At 42.6% G+C, this 20277-nt stretch overlaps 1 protein-coding gene across 1 annotated transcript in view; it reads left to right on the forward strand.

Moving 5' to 3' along the window:
* The window catches only part of MTR (5-methyltetrahydrofolate-homocysteine methyltransferase), a gene marked incomplete at both ends in the record, with an annotated part of 91157 nt that extends 73676 nt beyond the window's left edge, over positions 1 to 17481 (forward strand). The window contains 9 exons of the mRNA XM_084253115.1: positions 1219 to 1300; positions 6157 to 6255; positions 7247 to 7322; positions 9853 to 10008; positions 11928 to 12124; positions 14022 to 14222; positions 15271 to 15463; positions 16841 to 16953; positions 17395 to 17481. Of these exons, the coding sequence (XP_084109241.1) occupies positions 1219 to 1300; positions 6157 to 6255; positions 7247 to 7322; positions 9853 to 10008; positions 11928 to 12124; positions 14022 to 14222; positions 15271 to 15463; positions 16841 to 16953; positions 17395 to 17481 (1204 nt within the window). The remainder of the gene's footprint in view (positions 1 to 1218; positions 1301 to 6156; positions 6256 to 7246; positions 7323 to 9852; positions 10009 to 11927; positions 12125 to 14021; positions 14223 to 15270; positions 15464 to 16840; positions 16954 to 17394) is intronic.
* Between the last annotated feature and the right edge of the window lie 2796 nt (positions 17482 to 20277).

Genomic DNA, 20277 nt, shown 5'->3' on the forward strand with positions numbered 1-20277 from the left:
TTCCCTTCCCCACTGTCAGTCCCCCCATATAACCAGTGTTGCGCATTGATGTATTTTGCTCTGTGTTTTTTCAAAATATACAGAAGTTTACATATCAGGTTGGCTGGTCGAAACAGGTTGAGGGTGGTAGTGTTTGTTTTTATAAAAATAGAATTTTATTAAGCATCTTGTTCTGCTATGTTTTTTTTTTTTTTCCTTGTAATAGCACATTCTGGACATCTTTCCAAATACGAACGTGTTTGAGTTGAGGGGAAGAGTGCTGCTACTTCAGGGGAAAAAAGGGGAGAAAAGCTGGAGAGCACTGCCTGTTCTATGGCACTGCCGTTGCCACACTCTTAAATGGAATTGTGGCAAAGTCCACACTCATCTTCCATCTTGAGGGCTCTGATTTAATTACTGTAAGGAAGAGTAGATGCATTTTCCAGTCTCATTTTAATAGGTTATCTTCTAACATGCAGTAACATAAATTGCCTGTGCTGTTGCTGCACGCATTCAGTTATCAGAGGGCAATTTGGCACTTCAGTTAATTTGGCAATTTCAAGGATTAAGGGATGATTTTTCCTCAGTACCAACATTTTCAAATTTGGTGAGGAAGGTTTAGATCAGGTAATGTTAGTGTAAAATATTTTTGTTGCTTTTGCCTCTCTGTTTTATTTTGTGTTGAATTTATTTAGGGCCACTCCCTCCTCCCCCCAGGGTGGGGTTGGGCCAGGAAGTTATGGTGTCTTTCAGGAATAGGGAGTAGCAGTTTGAGAGTGCATTCTGGATCCCCTGCCCAGCGACTGGTTCCCTGGGCAGGGGCCCTGAGTGGTGTCCCAGCTCATTGAGGAAGAAGCTCAGCTTGACCTTATACCAGCACCGAGTGACTACCCTGCAGGTTAGCTCATTCCATTCAGACAGGCCGCTAATGAGTGCACAATCATAGGCTCATCTTCCCATTGGCAGAGAGCCGAGGACAACATCTTTCTCCTTTAGTCACAGATTTCTTATAGCCTGGGCCAAGTCTGTGTCTTTGCCCCTTGGCTTCCCCATCTAAGGGTGAGGAGAAAGTCATTCTTGTTTTACAGGGAAATTTGGAGTTCAATATTTGTAAGTACCTTGAAATCTTCCTCTGGAAAGCACTGTAGAAACACATTATCTCTAATGGTTCTGAACAAGAGTTGTGTTGGAACTGTCAGCACTGATGGATATGTTTTTCTTCTTGACCCCTCTTTTCAGAACCCACACTGCAGTTAAAATAGCTCCAAGATACAGTGCGCCTGTAATCCACGTCCTGGATGCATCCAAGAGTGTGGTGGTGGTAAGTGTGATTACTCACATATCTGATTAGATTATTTCAGATATGTTGTAAAGCGAGAACAAAGAGAGCATTAAGGGTATTAACTAAGATCTGCTATTTATTTTTGTCTAATTCCACTGGGGGAAAAAAAAAAGCCATGAAGAACAGCATAAGGCTCATGTCAGGGCCACTGCAGTGTCTGCATTGCTGGAAGGAGGACCAGGCCAGTATAGCCTCTGCTTCTTTTTTACATTTCAAAAGGACAGGTTTATTAGTAAAAGGAGAAAGATAAAGAGAGGCACCTGTATAGTCACAGGGGACAGGAGAGCCACTATCCTGTGTTCTCAAAGACCCTTTTTGAGCCAGCAGCAGACATGCTGTTCTGAGTAGGAAATATTTATGCTGACACCTTTAACCCTGACACCAATCCAGAGAGAGCGATGTCAGCCATTTACAAAAGGGAACATGTACTCACTTAATTCCATGCCAGAGCTAGCAGGAATGTAGAACTTTTTTTAAAAAGACCTATTTCCAGATAGGAAAACATTTAACCTGGGAATGGGCCAGTTGATCCTATCCAGAGACAAAAAAAATTTCACTAGATGTTCAAAACCCTGAGTAATAATAGATTCTTTTTCTCAGTGAATGTACTGAAGAACTTTCCTGTGTTTTTCCCTGTTTTTCTCCTCAGTGACCATATGGTCCAGTGGTTCCAAGCTTGTTTCAGCCACAGAAACCTTGGTTTCTAGTGGTATCTTACCTGGAAACTCAGTTTTTGCACAAACAAGAGCCTAGCACCCCTTTCCACATATTACCCCGCTCTTAATTTTCATCCAAAGAGCACAACTGGTAAATCAGTGATCTAGGCCAGTCTCCACATTCTGTGCTGGTGATCTTTGGGATGACCAGGTAGTCTCCCCAGCCTGAACTAGAGTGACCCCACTTCCTGAGCTGTCTTCCAAAGGAATTCTTCCACATCTGTGACATTGTAACAGGGTGGTCCCCAGGAAAGGGGGAGGTTCCCTGCCCCACCCAAGGGAGGGTGGAGCTGAGCAGGAAGAGGAGAAGCTGGAGAAGAGACTGAGGAAGGAAGGAGCAGGACAGAGCCAGGAGACCTGGAGGAGGCGCATGGAGCCTAGAGACACGTGAAGAAACTGCGCTTGTCTTTTGGTCGTGGACTGGGTGACACAGATGTGGGTGAGACCCATGGGGAGGTGACAATGGCAGCTTTTATCTTGATGTTGATTTTGCTCTTTTCCTTCCGGGCTTGTCTGGTTGTTTCTGACCCTTTTCTGTGGGTCCCCACTGGAAGATGCTTTAGACTTGAGGCAGGATTTGAGGCCTTGTTCTGGGCCGATCTCATGTGGATGGAGTTTTACCCACGAGGGGACGGGTAACTCTGGGTGCTTCATTTAGAAACTAGATTCTTTGCCTTTCCTGTATTGTTTCCTAATTGTATTAAAGTTCCTTCCCATTAAAGTCTCATATGTTTTGTGTTGATGCGGCGGATGGCAGAACCCATTTAGAATAGGCAGGTTTGCCGGGTTTGGGCTGACCCTCTCCCTGTCCTATAACAACTTTATTATAAGAATCATGTAATAATTGCCAATATTATTAAAAATTGACAGTGTCCGTGCTCTGTGCTAAGTGCCTTATGTGAATTGTTTTATTTAGTCCTCATGAAATAGATACTTTCATTAGTGCCATTATAGAGATGAGGAGAAAGGAATGCAGAGGTTAACAACTCTTTTGAGGCCATATACCTTGCAAGTGACTGGTAGGGGTTGTGAATACAGCTGTTCTTACTCTACGCTACATGAAATTGTTCCCATTAAAATTTTTTCATATTTTTACAACTTTTTTTATTTAAAATGATATTTAAAATGATATTATTTAAAATGATAAACTGGAATCATAAAATTGGAGATTTTAAATTGCCATTGATACAGCCTAACATGCAAATAGACTATATTTCTACATTGCAATTTTTTTTAAATATTCAAAAGGATAGGTTTATTATGAAAAGGGAAGGGAAGTAAAGGATGCTTACACAGACACGCGCTGGCAGAAAGAGCTTCCCCTGAAAGGGACAGATTTGTTAAAAGAGAGGCCTGCATAGTCACAGGCAGCAGTCTTGGGAGGAGAAGGTTGGTGAAGAGAAACACCTGCATAGTCACAGGCGGGCAGGAGAGCAGCTGCCTACATTTCAATTTTAAAATAATTTTTTTTTGTATCTTATATTTGGATTGTGCTTCATAAGGAGTTTATGTTAGAATCCTGGTGGTTTATGTTAGAATCCTAGGATAATTCCACAGCTATCCTGGTGGAATAACCATGGGCCTCTTTTTAAGATTTGTTGCTATTTTCAAATGCTAATGAATAACTAAACGTTTTCCATTCAGAGACCAGATTGTGATCTATTTGAGTACACAGTGGTAACAGTGCCCCCTACAGATGGGGGATGGGATTTAACTGGAAAGGAATTGGTCCTTCATTCCATTTTGAAGACCATCCCCACTGTGAAGAGCTAAAGCAGTGTGAGCCTAGATGAAAGCTAGGCAGAGAAAGGAGAGAGGGGTTCAGCCAGCAGCTGAAATGGCCACCTTTTGAAATTATGGAAACATGTATCCAATGATAAATTCTTTGGGTAATTTCTAGTGATACTTTTTAGGAGTCAGTGGTACAATTTGTTTAGGTTGATTGTTGGTTCAGAGTCTTAATCAAAGTACAATGAACATGATAGAGACTCAAACACTGGCTAGCTGTCTCATGTACTTGAAAGATTTCAAAATGTGACAACTTCATAATAGTTGGAGATTTAGACTTGAGGATACCCCTTGCTTTTTTTTTTTTTTTTTTAATAAAAAACAAGGTGCCAATATTTACTTCTTTTTAAATTTTAAAATGGTTGTTCAACTTATTCCCTCTGGCTGTGCTGCTATTGCCAATAAAAATCAAAAAGAAAAAAAAAAACTCTGGAAGTAGTTGACATGAAACCACATGGAGGATGCTTGTGGCAGTGGAAGTATTGGGAGAGTTAACTCCTGTAATGGAGCCAGGGCATCCATGGGAGTGTGGAAGGTGCCAGCAAACCTTGGTGTCTATTCTGCTTACCTAATAGTACCTGTGTCAAGGCATTAAGTTCTTTGGATTTTAAGGAAATTGAATTTTGCTTTTTCCATGTTCAGTCTAGCAGAATGCAAAAATATTTTAAAGCATTCTTTGCATGTATTTTGGTGAGCTCAGGAGGATGCATCTTCTTGTTTTCATGTAACCCCAATTGAGTTCTCTAAATGAGGACTCCATTGAGATGAGGTTTGGGGAAGGCTGAGAATTGTGGTATGAGCACCTTCGGAATCCTATTTTTAGGCTCCCCACATGGCCTTTTCTGATTAGATTTCTTAGCAAAGTGATTTGGCTTTATACTAACAGAGGTGACTGACTTGTTATTAGACATACTTTGAAATGCATATAGAAGTATGGACATTTAAAACTGGTAGGCACTTTATCCATCATCCATCAAATCTGACTTCCTCAATTTCAGATGATGATATTGAACTTTCTGCCTTTTTTGTGTTAGAAAGTCCTGCTGGAGAATGCAGAGAGGGGGCAGTGCTGTGGTTTGTGAACTGATGTGATTGTTATCAGCCTTATGTTCTTTCTTTGCAATTTTGTTTTGAGCCTTGGTGGAAACTTGTCTACCAACTTGATGATCAGTCAAACAATTTAGCAGGTCCTAATTTACAATTTACTGAGTAGCTTCACTTTGCTCAGATTATCAGTTTCCTTTCTTACTTTATTTTTTAAATTAATTTATTGATAGTTATTGAAGTACCATTGTTTTACACCCTCACTGGTGTCACCCCCACTCTGGTATAACAGTAGAACTCCACCGCAGAAGCTCCCTTGCTCCTCCACCACTGTTGCTGTGCTTCCTACCCTCTCATCCTTTCCTACTTTAATGGAAGCTCATGCTTCACCATGAAGATTAGTTTCATTTCTTCAGCAAAGATTTAGTGAAGATGCACCTTTATGTATCAGGCACTAGCTAGAAATCAGGGATGCACAGGGGGCTGGTAATCCCAGCCTTCCAAGGCCTCATCCTCTAGTAAGATATATAGACAGATACTAAAAGCCTGTGTAACTGCAGTGGGGAAGAGGTGAACATAGTATCTTTGAAGGAACAAAGAGGGAACCAGTATGCTGTGTGTCTCTAGGACCATCCTCAGTTTCAGTGATTTTCTGTAAGGGCTCACAGAACACAGAAACATTGTTATACTCACTATTGCAGTTTATATTATCACGATATAGATTAGACTCAGCAAAGGCAACACATGCATAGGGTGGAATTCAGGCTGAGCTTCCAGGTGTCCTCTGTCTATAGAGTCATATAGACAATGATTCTAATACTAGTGATGTGTGACAACAGGTATGGAGTATTGCCAGTCAGGAAAATTCCACCGAGTCTTGGCATGGGAGGCCTGGAATGCATTGTGACTGACTTTACTCAGTCTTCAACCCCTCCAGAGGTCAAACAGATATGGCATGAGCCAAGTCCCCTCCATAAATGACATTGTTAGCATAAACTATGTGGTGTGACCCAAGGGCACTCTTATCAGGCAAGATATTCCAAGGGCTTAGAGTTTGTCTCCAGACAGCCTGTCCAGGGCCCCTCCTTTCTTTGGAATGCGCAAAATTTGAATACTCAGGCCCACTAAGTTAACCCTTTACTGTATAACCAGGCAAAGCTGGTGAAAGGAGAAGAAATGATATTAGCGTTGGGAAGCTTTCTAAAGGAGGTGTCACCACCAGTGATTAGTGTCTTAGCTCCTTTTGCTGTTCTACACAATTATTCAACTGTGATCTTGCATTTTTAGTGTTCTCAGCTATTAGATGAGAACTTAAAAGATGACTACTTTGAGGAGATCATGGAAGAATATGAAGATATTAGACAGGACCATTATGAGTCTCTCAAGGTACGTGACAAAAACAGATGCTTCCTTGTTTGTTGGGTATTGAAAAGATCCTACAGTTTTGAATGAGACTTTACTGTTTCGAGGAGGGTAAGGTTTAGGATCATTTTAGGGAAGTCCTATTTCCTAGTTCAAATCAGAGTTCTTCACTAGCCAATTTCCCCGTAATTTTTGGTTATATTAAAATTAATTTTATTTATTCTGCCAAACATTTATTGGGTACCCTAGTTGGTGTTAGGTGCTGTGCTAGAAACCAGAGTTATGAGAATGAATAAAACATGAGCTCATGCCCAGCAGAAAAACAGGAGCTGAAACAGTGTACTGAAATGTCTCCCACACATCTTTGTTCTTGAGCAAACAGTGGAAGAAAATGAAGACGTTAGACAGAGTGATTGGGAGCCTCTCTCCCTGATGGCCCAACATTGACTGTGCAGAGTAATATTTCAAGAACTGTCCCTTTCTAGAAAACCTCCAGGGAATCTATAGAGAGCTGGCATAATTACTCTTCAGAAGTCATTGGGATATTTCTCCCTGGTTATCTACCTGCTGGGTTTTGTCATGGTGGAGGGGTGCATTTTGGGGGTGGGTTGGCAAGTGAGATGAGATAACAAATGGCATGAAGTAAACAGACATTATCTAAGTTGTTGGTGAGCCCAGGGCACTGGGGGCTTACCCCCCTTTCTTTAGGTTTCCCAGCAGGTGGCAGTTTCTTAGTTCCCCCTCTGTCCTCAGGCCAGTGTTGCTGCCCCAACCTCCTTGTTCTAAAAGTACATGCTCTCTTGTCATGCTTAATGGGTATTCATTGAATCCTTACTCTATTGTTCTGTTACTAAAGTGAAAGTGTATTGGATGGAAAAGGAAGAGCTTTTTAATGATATGAAACAGATCCTGTTTCCTTGCAAAGCTTGTGTACTAACTTTCTTGGACATACTTTCATAGTAACAGCTGAAAAGCTAAGATTTTCTGACAAAACTTTTTTTTTTTTTTTTCATAGGAGAGAAGATACTTAACCTTAAGTCAAGCCAGGAAAAGCGGTTTCCATATTGACTGGCTGTCAGAGCCTCCCCCAGGTCTGTTTGGCTATCGGTTAGAGATAGACTGTGTGTGATAACTGCAATCTGAGGAGATGTTTGCCTTTATTTAGCTACAGAATCAAACAGGCAGCTAGAAATGCTTTATTGTGTGAAATGATGATGATTGAAGGTAAAAGTAAATCTTCATTGATGGGAACCAAACACTTATCCTGAGATGGACCCATAGCGATTCTGAATCCTTGATACAACTTTGTGATGGATGTGGCTATTTTAATTTGAAGAAATTGAGTTTTGGGTAATAGCTGAAAGGTTACTAGAATTCTATGTCTGCCCTGTCTTCTATACCCGCACACATTTCTCTGCTATGCTTGAGTGGGCCCCTATTACCTTGAAGCAAGTTCTGGAGCCCTGGCTGGGCAGTTCTGTCTCTGAGTTGGCCTGGGTCCCAGCATGCCCAGGTACTGATATGGAATGACTGAAATTAAAAATGACCACACTGAACAGACCCTTACACCACTGCAGCCAGTATTCCACATTTCCTCTTCACTCTCATTCTCTGTGGATGCTTCCTATTTCTGTTTCTTCATTTAGTCTCTTCCCTTTCTTATTTTAACCACCTTTCTTGCCTTCCATAGGGAATGAAATGTGCAAGATGTTATGACAGGCTCGGAGAGGCGTGAGATACAAAAGTGAAAAAACAAGATAGGTGAACAGGGGTTACATTAATGAATCCATATTTCTGAGGTAATATCTCAAATCAGCTTTCTTTGCTCATGATGCCTGTGTTCTACACATGCTCAGCAGACTTGAGTGGGGTAAATTGGAAATGTAGGTGAGCTTGGTTCTAATTTCATCCCTGCTGGGTTTAGTGGGAAGAATGCCAGGCTAGGAGTCCAGGAGGCTTGGGTTCTAGCCCCAGTGGGCCCTGGCTCTGAACCCCTGACTGACCTTGAGCATCTTACTTCCATGGCTGACAGTTTCTAATGTGTGTAAAGTGAGTTACCATGTGGGAATGTTACAAGGATAAGATAATATGTGACAAACTTTGAAGAATATAAAGCACTTAGAATCCAAACTATTTTCTCTTTGTCTTTCACTATGAAATTGGAAAACTATCACAAGAGGTAGTTCATTTTAACCAAGTCAAACATCCAAAACACAACTTGGAGGATGTAGTCCTCTGGGCAACCATGCCCCAGGCAGTGGTGATAACACTTTTTTGAGTGACTGTTTTCAAGTGAGGCCTTGGCAAGGGTTTCAATGTCTGAGGGCAACCCAGTCTTAGGGAAATTGCTGGAAGTCACTAAAGAGAGAAAGAAAGATATTTCTTTCAAGATCCTTGGTAGTAAAACCTCAAACAAATCTTAAACTCCCGAAGAAAAACTTGTTCTAGAATAAATTCTTCAATGACTCTACAGCGGGGCATTTTTCGTTGCCTTTCCAGATGAGGGAAACCTGAATCAGAAGGGTATCTGTAGTTTCATTTTAGTTCCCAAACAAATCAACATAACAGAATATTTATAGAGATGGGATTGTCCTACATAGTAAAAGATGACCAGGGGCAAACAAGAAAGAGTTACTTTGAACATGTATGAATAGGTAGAGATTTCCAGGCAAAATTAAGAAACTGCCTATACTTTTGTTTTCCTGTACTTTCACTGCTCACTTTTACTACCTAATGAGAGAAAAATACTCTTAAAACATGTATACTGTCCCTGAACACCTGAGGCTAGTCAGATCAGTAGAAGTTCTCTGATTTGCACATCAGGAAAGTGAGGCTTAGGAAGCCCGCGGGGGGGCGTCATGTTGTACCGTGGCCACCTTACTGCAGGCTTGGGGTAAGGGGTGTCTCTTACTGCTCTTGGGGGTTTCAGAAAGCCTATTGACACCATCTTTCTCCTCCCCATTACTTAACTGGTGATGCATTTTAGACATAGAAGAAGGTATAAAAACAATATATTGAACCTCCTTATCTGCCCACTTGAGAAATAACCTACTGCCCATTAAAAAAAGAAAAAACACATCTGTAATAGAAGGCCCCTGTCTGCACCCCACTCCGCTGCACAATCCTGATTTTGAGGCCTCATTTCCACGAACTTCCTCACACTTTGGGGGCATTTGTATCAGCAGACAACATAGGCTATTGTTTCATGCTTTTAAGCTTTTTAAGATTCTTACTAAATAATATCTTTCTATAGCAGTCTTTGTTTTAGATTGTCTTTTGTTTGTACAAAGGAAGATTAGGCCTCTTCCTTTTTTTTTTTTTTTGGTCAGTGGTGAGAGTGGCAAGGTTGATGGAAGGGTTTCCAAAGGCCAGTCCATTACATGGAAAGAATATTTTGTCTCAGATTTACTGCAGAATTTCTCTTTCTCCATGATAATTTAAAGTTCCCCTCTGTGTAAAATAATTCCTGTGGGTGACAGGAGGGAGGCAGAGGGTGGGAGCCAATAGCAGGCAAGAGCTGGCCAGGAAGCTTCTAGTAGGCAGCAGCAGCAGCCATGTGTGAGGGGTGTCAGCCACCGGGCCCCCCACATTCACGTTGGCATGTGTGCTTCTTTTCTCTAGTGAAACCCACATTTCTTGGGACCCGGGTCTTTGAAAACTATGACCTGCAGAAGCTGGTGGACTACATCGACTGGAAGCCTTTCTTTGACGTCTGGCAGCTCCGGGGCAAATACCCAAATCGAGGCTTTCCCAAGATATTTAACGACAAAACCGTAGGTTAGTTCACTGTGTTCTTCCTTCCTGCTCTGATATTTGGGATGTGGTATCGGGACTTTGAAGCTGAGAATTGGTGGTGAGCAGAGGGTTTGAATTATATAGGATATAGTTTATTATAATGTAATAGAGATTATTGCTTACCTGCTTAATGGTTTTGACCCTGCTGGGTCTGTACTTGTTTAATGACTAAACTTGGCTTTCATTTATCCAGTCGTTAATAAAATTTTATTGGCCTCAGTTATGTGCGGGGCTCTGAGTTGGGCACTAGAAATAAATAAGAGAAGACAATATAAATCCCTACCCTCTGGTAAGCTGGAATGGCCCACAGTGTTTGGGGATTCCAAAATAGCAAGCTGAGCTCCTGCTTTTGGGTGAATCCTAGTCTTCACAGAAAGAAGAAGATGAGATAGAATTAGAGTCAGAGATCAGGGGGGGATTCCCAGAGCAGGTCATGTCTGAATTGCTTTGTTGAAGATTAAGTGGGATTGCTGAGGCTCGGACTGGGGACAGGAGGTGACATGGAAGAAAAGGACATTCCAAGCAGAGGCATAGACACATCTGATTTGGGAAACCACAGGGAGTTTATTATGCCTGGAGTGTTGGGGAGCAGGATTTGAGTGAAAAGCTAGACAGTAGGTGAGTCAAGAAACTGCTAGCTCCTTCTCTTACTTCTAGCCCTCCCCCAACATCTACCCCCAGAGGTGTGGGATCAAAATGCTAAGCTATTCAAAGGTTTATGTGATAGCCATGTCAGAGCAAGACGGAGGGGAGGCCTGGGAGAATTCTGAAATTAGGGCCTATTAGGGCATAAAAAACAAGCCCTTACCAGCTTCTTGCAGGGGCTGGGGTGGTGGTTGGGGGGTCCCTTGCATGCTCATGAGGATGAGCATGGTGCAACTCAGCAGCCTCTGTTGGCCAGTGATGCACCTATGGGAAAGGAGGTTCTCATTCTTACTGCTTAGAGTGATCTCACATGGGCAGTAGCATAGCCAAAGGATTGCTGGACCGGCCATGCCCTTGGCAGACAGCACTGAAGACCCTGCTGGCCTCTCCCCCTGGGAGGGGGTGGCTCAGTGCACAGACACATTGTCAGAAACCAAAAGGAGGGTGTCCCAGGAGCTTGGTGCCCACTGTGTAGGTGAGAACCCACGGGAACCAAGCCAAGATCATCCAGGTACAACCCTGAAGCCTCTTGGTGGGGATGGTGACCACTCTTCATTCCTCAACCTGCTTCATGTCCTTGGAGGTCTCTATGAGGTCAGTGGAGTTTCATGCACAAGGCAAGTGGGTGAATGTACTTTTTTTTTTTTTTTTTCCTACTCTGTCTGACAGCCTGCTTCTGGGAGCCACAGATTGGGCTCTCTGCCTTATGCTAAATGGGAAAAAAATTTTTTTCTAAAGATTTATTTATTTATGCATATAAGAACTGGGGTAGAAGCCATAGGTGCAGGGCGTGAGGGGATTCACCAGAGAGTGGGAAACAGCAGGTAGATCTACTGAAATACACCGTTGAGGGGAGTAGCAGGCAAGACAGGAGAGGTCTTTTGTGTCACATGGGTTAGCTCCCTGGCTGGCCAGGGATCGAACTCGTGCTACAGTGGCTGGCGATAGCTTGATAGTGCTGCTTTTAACCCCTGCACCACCAGAAAGACCCTAAATGGGAAAATTTAAGTGACTTGAGCTGGGGAAAGACAATATGGGAGTTGGACTTAGCAGGGGCCACTGAACCCTTTGCTGTTTCCCCTTAAGCTGTGTTGATGACAGGCGCTGTTAAAGCATTTGAGGGGAGAGAAAGGGGTGAAGAGAGAAAGTGACTCAGGAGGGTAGTGGGTAGTCTTAAAAAGATGCATTCTTTGCTGCTTGTTGTTAACTATTTTTGGCACCTTTAAGTGAATTCTTAACAACATTTTCCCCAATAGGTGAAGAGGCCAAAAAAGTCTATGATGATGCCCAAAATATGCTAAAAGCACTGATTGGTCAAAAGAAACTCCAAGCCAAGGGTGTGGTGGGCTTCTGGCCGGCGCAGAGTGTCCAGGACGACATCCACCTGTATGCAGAGGGCACCGTGCCCCAAGCCACAGAGCCCATCGCCACGTTTTATGGCCTCAGGCAGCAGGTACGGGGTAAACTGACAGTGAACGTGCAGCTTCTCCCTTTTGGTTACAGCATTCAAAAAGTAAAAAAAGAATTAAGTAAGTCCAAACTTTAAGTGATAGCTGTACCCGACCCCAAATGACTTATTGCAGGGGTAAGCTGGGGAGAAAGCAGTCAGGTGGGTTTAGAGGCTGGGCGTCTTGGGCAGACAGCAGGAGTGAGTTGTTGGCTATTGGTAGGACAGGTGCTGCCGCCTCAGGTAGTCATATGTAGATGAATATTTGCTAGTTCAAAAACACTGGTTTGCTTACATGGTACTTGTAGAAAAGGAGGGCGGCTAGTCATTACAGTACACACTCAGGCTCAGTATATCCCCACTGTGTGCTCTCAAGTTCAGATTATAACAGTGGGCTTCTAAGTTAGTCCTAGCCCCTCCATACTGGAGATTGGTGACTTTTATTCTTAGTAAAGGTCAAAAACCTCTACTCAGATCTGGTTTTTCATCTAAGTCCCGTGTCCTCTGATCTCTTTATGTGCAGTACTATTCATGACCAGGCAGCTTGTGATGGACTGCATTAGGGCATTTAATATTCTGAATTCCCATTGTACCTGTGTTACTTAGATAGATATTTCTAAGAGCATGCTTTCTTCCAGTACAGTCTGGAAAATTCTGGCTGCAGTGACTTATTGCTCTGAGAGTCTTCTGTTCTGAGTGGCTCTGAATGCTGTGTCTTCTGAAGTACTGTGGGGCTCTGTGACCTGTCCCTCCTTGTGTGCCGCGAAGCTTTGTGTCTGCCTCTGGCTTTTGTTAGTGAAGAAGAGTTGACAGGCAGAGTTCAACTGGAAAGCGGTGCTGCTCTTGCTCAGTACTTGTTTCCGAGCTGGCAAGCAAATCGCTCTGAAGCTTCTGTGTTAGCCACTCATTGATTAATTGATCAGGCCTATGCAGTGCCATGCAGTAGTCAAGAGCATTGGTTGTAGTACCAGACCCCGGGGCCTGCCACTGTCTGACATTGAACTAGCTGATCACATTCTCTCTGTCTCATATTTCTTATCTAGAAAATGGTGTCACTTAAGGTTGTTGAGAGGATTAAATTAGTTAAGCAATTTAAAGTACCAAGAAGTGGTACCCTTTTTTTTTTGTTTTTACCAAGTACCACCTGACATATAATAAGCACCCAATAAATATTAGTTTTTAGCTATTGGCCTCCTTAGCAAATATTGGTTGATTTTGAAATGTATATAAGGATTTACTTGTCAGCTTAGTAATAGAGAAGAACCAGGCATGAGCTGAAAATGAAAAATAGGTGATGATTGGCCCTGGCCTTGTGAAGGGAATGCATATTTTGCTTGGAATCAAATGAAGAAGCAGATCCTGCTGAATTCTCTGGTTTCAAGCTTGTCCTTAGCTGTCTCCTGAATTACCACCTACAACAGGCAGCATGGGCCCCTGTGTTGCTGGCCCTGGCGGTTTGTTGAGCTGCTTCTATTGCTGCAAAGTACAGCTTTGTGCCTTTCAAACGTAACTTCAGGATATAGTGTTGATCTTACATTGGAAACACTGTTGGGAAAGTATTTTTGTATATGAATGTTTAGGGTTCCAGTTCTTAACACAGTGCCGTCTGCATTCAGTGAATGTTGGGTGAGTGTGTGAATGAGCAAATTAATTGATTTTTTGACTGCACATGTCTCTTCACATCGTATATTTTTAAATATATTTTTAAAAGATCTAATTTTACTTGCTTATTCAACAACTATTATTGACTACTTACTATGTAAGAGGCACTAAGTGCTAGGATGTAACTGACCAAAAGAGACAGACATCCCAATATTCATTTGAAGTCGCTTGACTACTATCCACTGTGTGTTCCTGCCACGTCCATGCTCCATGTCCTTCTGCCCACTCCTTGGATTTTCAGGCTGAGAAGGATTCTGCCAGCACAGAGCCATACCACTGCCTCTCGGACTTCATTGCTCCTCTGCATTCAGGCATCCCTGACTACCTGGGCCTGTTTGCCGTTGCCTGCTTTGGAGTGGAAGAGCTGAGCCAAGCCTATGAGAAGGAGTGTGACGACTACAGCAGCATCATGGTCAAGGCTCTGGGGGACCGGCTGGCCGAGGTAGAGCCGTGCCCTGAGGACAGAATCCAGGGTTGGGGCAGCCTATATTGGGTGCCAAAATGCTAAGCAGCCCTTAATATTTTTTTTCCATGTCAGATGAGGCTGGCTTTAAAACCACACGTAGTTTTAAGTAATGTGTTCTCAGACTGCTTCTACACATCATCTTTTTTTTTAAAGATGTAGTTTATTTATTTATGTATACAAGAACTGGGATGTAGGCTAGAGGTGCAGGAGGTGAGAGGATTCACCAGAGACAGAGTGGGGAGCAGAATGGGCAGGCAGACTGAAATACAGTGCTGATGGGAGCAGCAGGTGAGGCAGGAGAGGTCTGCTTATGCCATGTGGGTAGCTCCCTGGCCGGGGCTCCAACTCAGACCGCAATGGCTGAAATGGATTGATAGAGCTGAGACTTTAACCCCTGTGTCACCAGGGAGGCCCCTCCTACACATCATCTTTTAGGTAAAGAGAAACTTTTAGCAATGCCATAGCTGGTAATTGCCCTTCAAACCTTCACCTGTTTGCTTTAGTTTTTGATGTTTCCCTGTGCTTATAGCAATATAACATTTTCCTGAAGAATCTGAAAAATGAAAAAAAAAAACCCAAATATGTATTTCTGAGTTCCTCCTTCCAATCACATATAGATTGCTCATCTTCCTTATATGTGGACTGGGGTAACCTAGGCCATGGGCATGTCCTCTCTCCTTTTCCTGAGGCTAACAGTAGAAAGAACCAGTGGCTGAAATGGTTTCAGCTTCCATAAACAAAACTGACTGCGGGGGAATGTTTACATTCTAATTCGAAGGCCCAGAATTCTCAGTTCACTCACTACTACTTCAGAACACAGGTGAGGTCAAAATTGAGCAGCAAGGCAGCTAATGATAAACCACCAAGGAGCCGAGAATCTTGCCTGTTCCCTCTTGTCAAGTTTTCCCTGACTCTGGTCTGGTCAAGGAGGTGCCCTATGTGGCTTTGCTTTAGGGGCTGGTGGGGCACTGCTGCTGAGGGTGCTTTCCTCTGCCTAAGAAGCATGCCTGTTCTGGGCTCCTAGGCCTTTGCGGAGGAGCTCCATGAAAGGGTGCGCAGAGAGCTGTGGGCCTACTGCAGCAGTGAGCAGCTGGGCCTAGCTGACCTGCGCAGGCTGCGCTACGAGGGTATCCGCCCGGCCCCCGGCTACCCCAGCCAGCCTGACCACACCGAGAAGCTCACCATGTGGAGACTCGCTGACATTGAGCAGTGCACAGGTATGTGCCAGGAGCTGGTGAGTACCTGTGGTGCCTCATTGAATACATACACTTGTATCAAAGAAATAGCACCTTTGGGTAAAAAGGTAAAACTGCAGAAATCGTAAAAATAATGAAATCATCCTTAATCCCATCTTTTCTACCTTCTATTTATCCCAGGATTTACCTCCATATTGTTGAAAAATGGTCTTCTAGCACCACTTTTAGAATCTTTTTATTCTCTGTTAACCTGTAACTGCTTATTCCTACTGTCCCGTAACCTCTCCTGAGCCATTTTCTTGTTACAGATGCTTTGCTCTTTAACCTCTTTTTGAGTGACCTTTGTAGTCTTCAGTCACTTTATCCTTCCATTGCTTCCAGAAAGTCTCTCTGAACACTAGTCTCGCAGACCACCCTTCCCTTTCAGCTTTCTTCTCTCTTTACTTTTACACTGTTATTAACATTTTCTGTCATCATAATTCTCTCATGTTTTCTCTATGCGTTGATGCTAATAGTTGAACATCAGAAGTTGGCATGTGTCCTTCTGAGACAGAAGGCATGGGCACCCAGCCTCCACTACTTTGCCCAGAGCAGAATCAGTCATGGTTCTGGCTCTGCCTTATCATGTCCATAATGCTAATTCTAGTCCTCACTGCAAAATTCATGTAGTTGAGTTGACCCAGACTAAGTTGACAGTTTTTAGTGGAATTAATCAGAAGTGTGCCTTCAATGCCGATTAAGTGAAGGAATCTAGATTTAAATGAGGACTGTGAAGCCATGTTGAATCTGAGTTATCAGGAATAACACAGACTCGAGGAGTCACGAGCTGTGGATTTGAGCCCTGTGTCTGTCTTAAGCTATCTGGGTGACCTTCAGCAAAGCATTTAACCTTTGTGCTGTTCTCTTTCCTTGTGTATAAAATGAATGGCTCAGACTACACAGCCTGATGTGCCCCTTGGGTTCTGAACTCCTGAGAAAAAGTATCTTTTCGTTGTAAGTACTGTGTTGGGCTTATTCTTCATTGGAGCCTGACATTTGCTCATTCCTAGTGGCGTTTGCCCCAAAGCAGTCCTCCATGAACTATTAGATGGTGCTCTCCTCTCTAGGGTTGGAGCTCCATGTCACAGAAGGCCCAGGCTTGGGAACAAATGGGGCCTCTGTAACTGATCTTGGTAGGCTGGGGGTAAATCTGCCCCCTGGGTTAGAATTTGTTCCTGAATTTGTTCATCCCCCTGGCAACAACTGGTAGATAAACCTGGTCATAGCTTTTATGCCATGTCATGAAACTAGATCCACTTTCATTCACTTGGTCAACAAGACTTTATTGGGTGCCTACCAACTGGCAGGCCCTATGTGAGGCACAGGTAAATAAGATTCCCCTTATGTTGCTCTCTCTAGGCATTAGGTTAACAGAATCCTTAGCAATGGCACCTGCTTCTGCAGTATCCGGTCTGTACTTCTCCAATTTGAAGTCCAGATATTTTGCTGTGGGGAAAATTTCCAAGGATCAGGTAAGTTATCTGTTACGTTATCTATGTCTTCCCTAGATGCCTATCTTATTGTAAAGATAGAACTTTATTTTACTTCTAATGTGAGTGAGAATAAAATGAGAGTAAAAGAATGAATTTACCCTAAAGTTTTAATCTCATTTCAACCCATCGCCCCAATTCTAGTCCTCCCATTCCTACACAGACCACACACACTTATATCCCAGCCAGATTCTAAGCACTAGGCATTACTACATGTTGTTTCTTTGCTCAGAGAATAAGAATAAAACAACTTGGTGAATCAATAAATATTTATCTCCATTTAATTTGCTAGATTGCCATTAAGGCAAAAAATGGAAGATAACTTAATGTCTTCTAGGCAAATTCTATAGAAATTTCAGCTCAAATTAAAGCTCAAAAAAGTTTTATCATTTTGTTTCAAAAGCCACTTTTAATCTTTTGCAGATTGAGGATTATGCTCTGAGGAAGAACATGTCTGTGGCCGAGGCTGAGAGATGGCTTGGACCCATTTTGGGATATGATACGGACTAGCTTTTTGCTTCCTAATACCTTTTCTATACATGATGAGTCTCAAGGAAATATTATCCAGAGTGCCTTAAAAATAAGAGCAACAAGTGTGTCTACAGCTGAATAATATTTGCCCTGCTTCAGGTTTTCTAGGACTGTTTGGCGGAACTATACAGAGGAAGCAGGGTCGTCTTGGGGTTCCTGGAGAGCAGGCAGCTGTTTTTCAGGGAACTTTGAATGTTGAGCAGCAAGAACAGTAGAGGTGTCCCTGGTTCCTATTATATGAAGAGGACTAAGTGGAGATAGAGGTCATTTGCATTTCAAAGCAAATCTATTTGCTTTTTTTCCATTTTTACCTTGGATCTAGGAGGCTTCTCTCGCCCTCTCTCTCTCTTTTCTCTCTGCCTCACAAAAAGCCTGAAGCTCCATTGAATAAAGAAACGTGACCTGTGGCAAAATAACGCCATCAGATATGGGCATTTTAATCTAAACAGTTACAACAGTAGATTCTGACAGGGAAGAAAGTATAACTGCTCTCTCTCTGGAAGACCTCATTTTCTAAAGACTTGATTAAATGGTTGCACAAGTCCCTATGGCAAAAGACTTGCTCTTACCACCGCCTTGTGAGAAATATCAAGCTGTGTGCCTTAGTGTGGTTAAATACAGTAATGTTCTCTAAGTATTTTTGTCCTCTCATAATTTTGATTCCCTCCCCCTAAAGAGAAAACGAGGAGTTTGGGAAGGAGAATGTCTGTTAAGGGTCATTAACATCTTTTAATTGCCTTCCAGAATTGAGCAGGTACTTGGCTGAGCCTTGGGATACAGCTGGACAGGTGATCAGCATAATTCCACCCAATTTATCCTTTTCTGTACTAACCCAACTCCTACAATTTAGGAGTAGCATAATCACTGGTTCTCATTTCAAGTATTTTAGATAAAATGATTAGAAACATAAGCCTTGAAGTCAGACATAACTGGAGTCAGATTTCAACTTGGCCACGAACTTGCTGTGCAGCATAAGCATGTTACTGAAGCTTTCCAGAGCTATTTTTCTCATCTGTAAAAATAAAAAAACAGACAGTGATGTTAGCTCCTGTCTTATGGGTATGAGGTGTGGATTAAACAAAATGATGCACATAAGGCAGATAATGTGAGATCTGGCATACAGTGCCTAATGAACAGTAACTGCTTGAGCTCTGCACGTAGTAGGTACTCATGAAGACGGAATAGAGACACATGGAAGTGAAAAGATACTGGAGAAATGCATATGGTAATGATGGGATTGAACCGCTAGGCACCCTTTTGGGGCTCGAACCCCATTTAAACTGTGTCTGGGAAAAAGGAGCTGCTTCCTGTGTCACAGGCAGCGTTGGTGCTCCCTTACTTCATGTGTAGTAAGCTGATGTGACCCCAAAGCAGGTACATGGGAGGAAAGGAAAGGGGTGGGGGTGAGGGAGGAAACTTAGGAAACGATACTCCTGCATACCTGTAGAATATACATATTTGCTTGCAGAGGAACATAGCTTTCTAGGCATCTCTTGCCCAGAAAGTGAAGAGAGCTGTGTGCTTTTTTTAGGTACATTAAATTTGTGCTAGATTACAGATGGGACTGTTTCCTAAAACACTTCTTTGGAGGACTTATTTTCTGATACTTAGCAGGTCTATTATTTGAGAAAGAATCACCTCCTTCAGATATTTTAATGTATCTTACCTGAAGTGTAGTTTCTAGGAGTCTTCTGATTTCCCTTAATATTTATCATTTCTCATCTCTCAATTGGTTATGTGATGGAACGGCTTCCTTTAATATATTATTGATCCAACCCCATGATGGATGCCTTTTTTCCTAAAGACAAAAACACAAATTGGAGTGTCTATATGTTCATTAAAGAATATAAACTATGACTTGAAACCCTCTTCCTTATTTTGTGTCTGGGGACCTCAGAGGCAGGTGGTGACTGCTCTGAGCCTCAGCTCTTTGCTGTGTCCTTGTGTGCCTGTCCGCCCAATCCTCATCACTGACATCTGTGACTCTGCCCTTGACTCACTCTCATCATTTCTTTTAAAGATTCCACATTATTTTTCCCTCAAAAAAAAACCGAACAAACGAAAGCGCTTGTTTGAAATATTCCCCGCTCTGCTACTTGCTCTGCTGTCTGTACTGAGGAAGCTAGTTTGTGGGATGATGGTTGAAATCAGCTTTAATAACACCCTTTCTTTTTCCAGATACTCTGCGATTGCCCTTACTCCTTTTGCAGCTGAATTCAGATAATAGCTGACCTTTTTTCTATTTTACTTAGGCATACCCTCTACAAATATTTGAGTGCCTTCCTTCACCCTCTCTTCCTATTCTCTCCTTAACTCAGTGAAGGTAGGTGTTTTTTTTTTGGGGGGGTGTTATTTTTTTTAACTCATCTCTGTCATTAATGACCCCTAGATTCCTAGATCCAGTGGCCTCTCTGGTGGTTTTTCTTCTCTGTGGGTTTGGATGATACCTACCACTTCCTCAGAACACTCTTTCCCCTGATTCCCCTTGATTTTACTCTTCAATGTTTCTGATATACTCTCACAATTTTCAGTTTTATTTTCCACACCCCATTTAAATCCTGATGTCAGAGGCTATCCTAGTGTGTTTAGTTTCAATGGTCAAGCTTAATGAATCTGGATCCCCAGGCTTCTCCACCCAAACTCCTGTGTCCTAAAAAGCAGAGCATGTATCCTACAGCTGCCTCTAGGAGGATATACTGGTATCTCAGACCCAGTATATCCCAATTGTATTCCTCACAAATTCATGATTTATTCAATAATGAAGAATGGTGCCAC

This window comes from Talpa europaea (genome assembly GCF_964194135.1).
Source record: "Talpa europaea genome assembly, chromosome: 14".
Taxonomy (NCBI): Eukaryota; Metazoa; Chordata; class Mammalia; order Eulipotyphla; family Talpidae; genus Talpa; species Talpa europaea.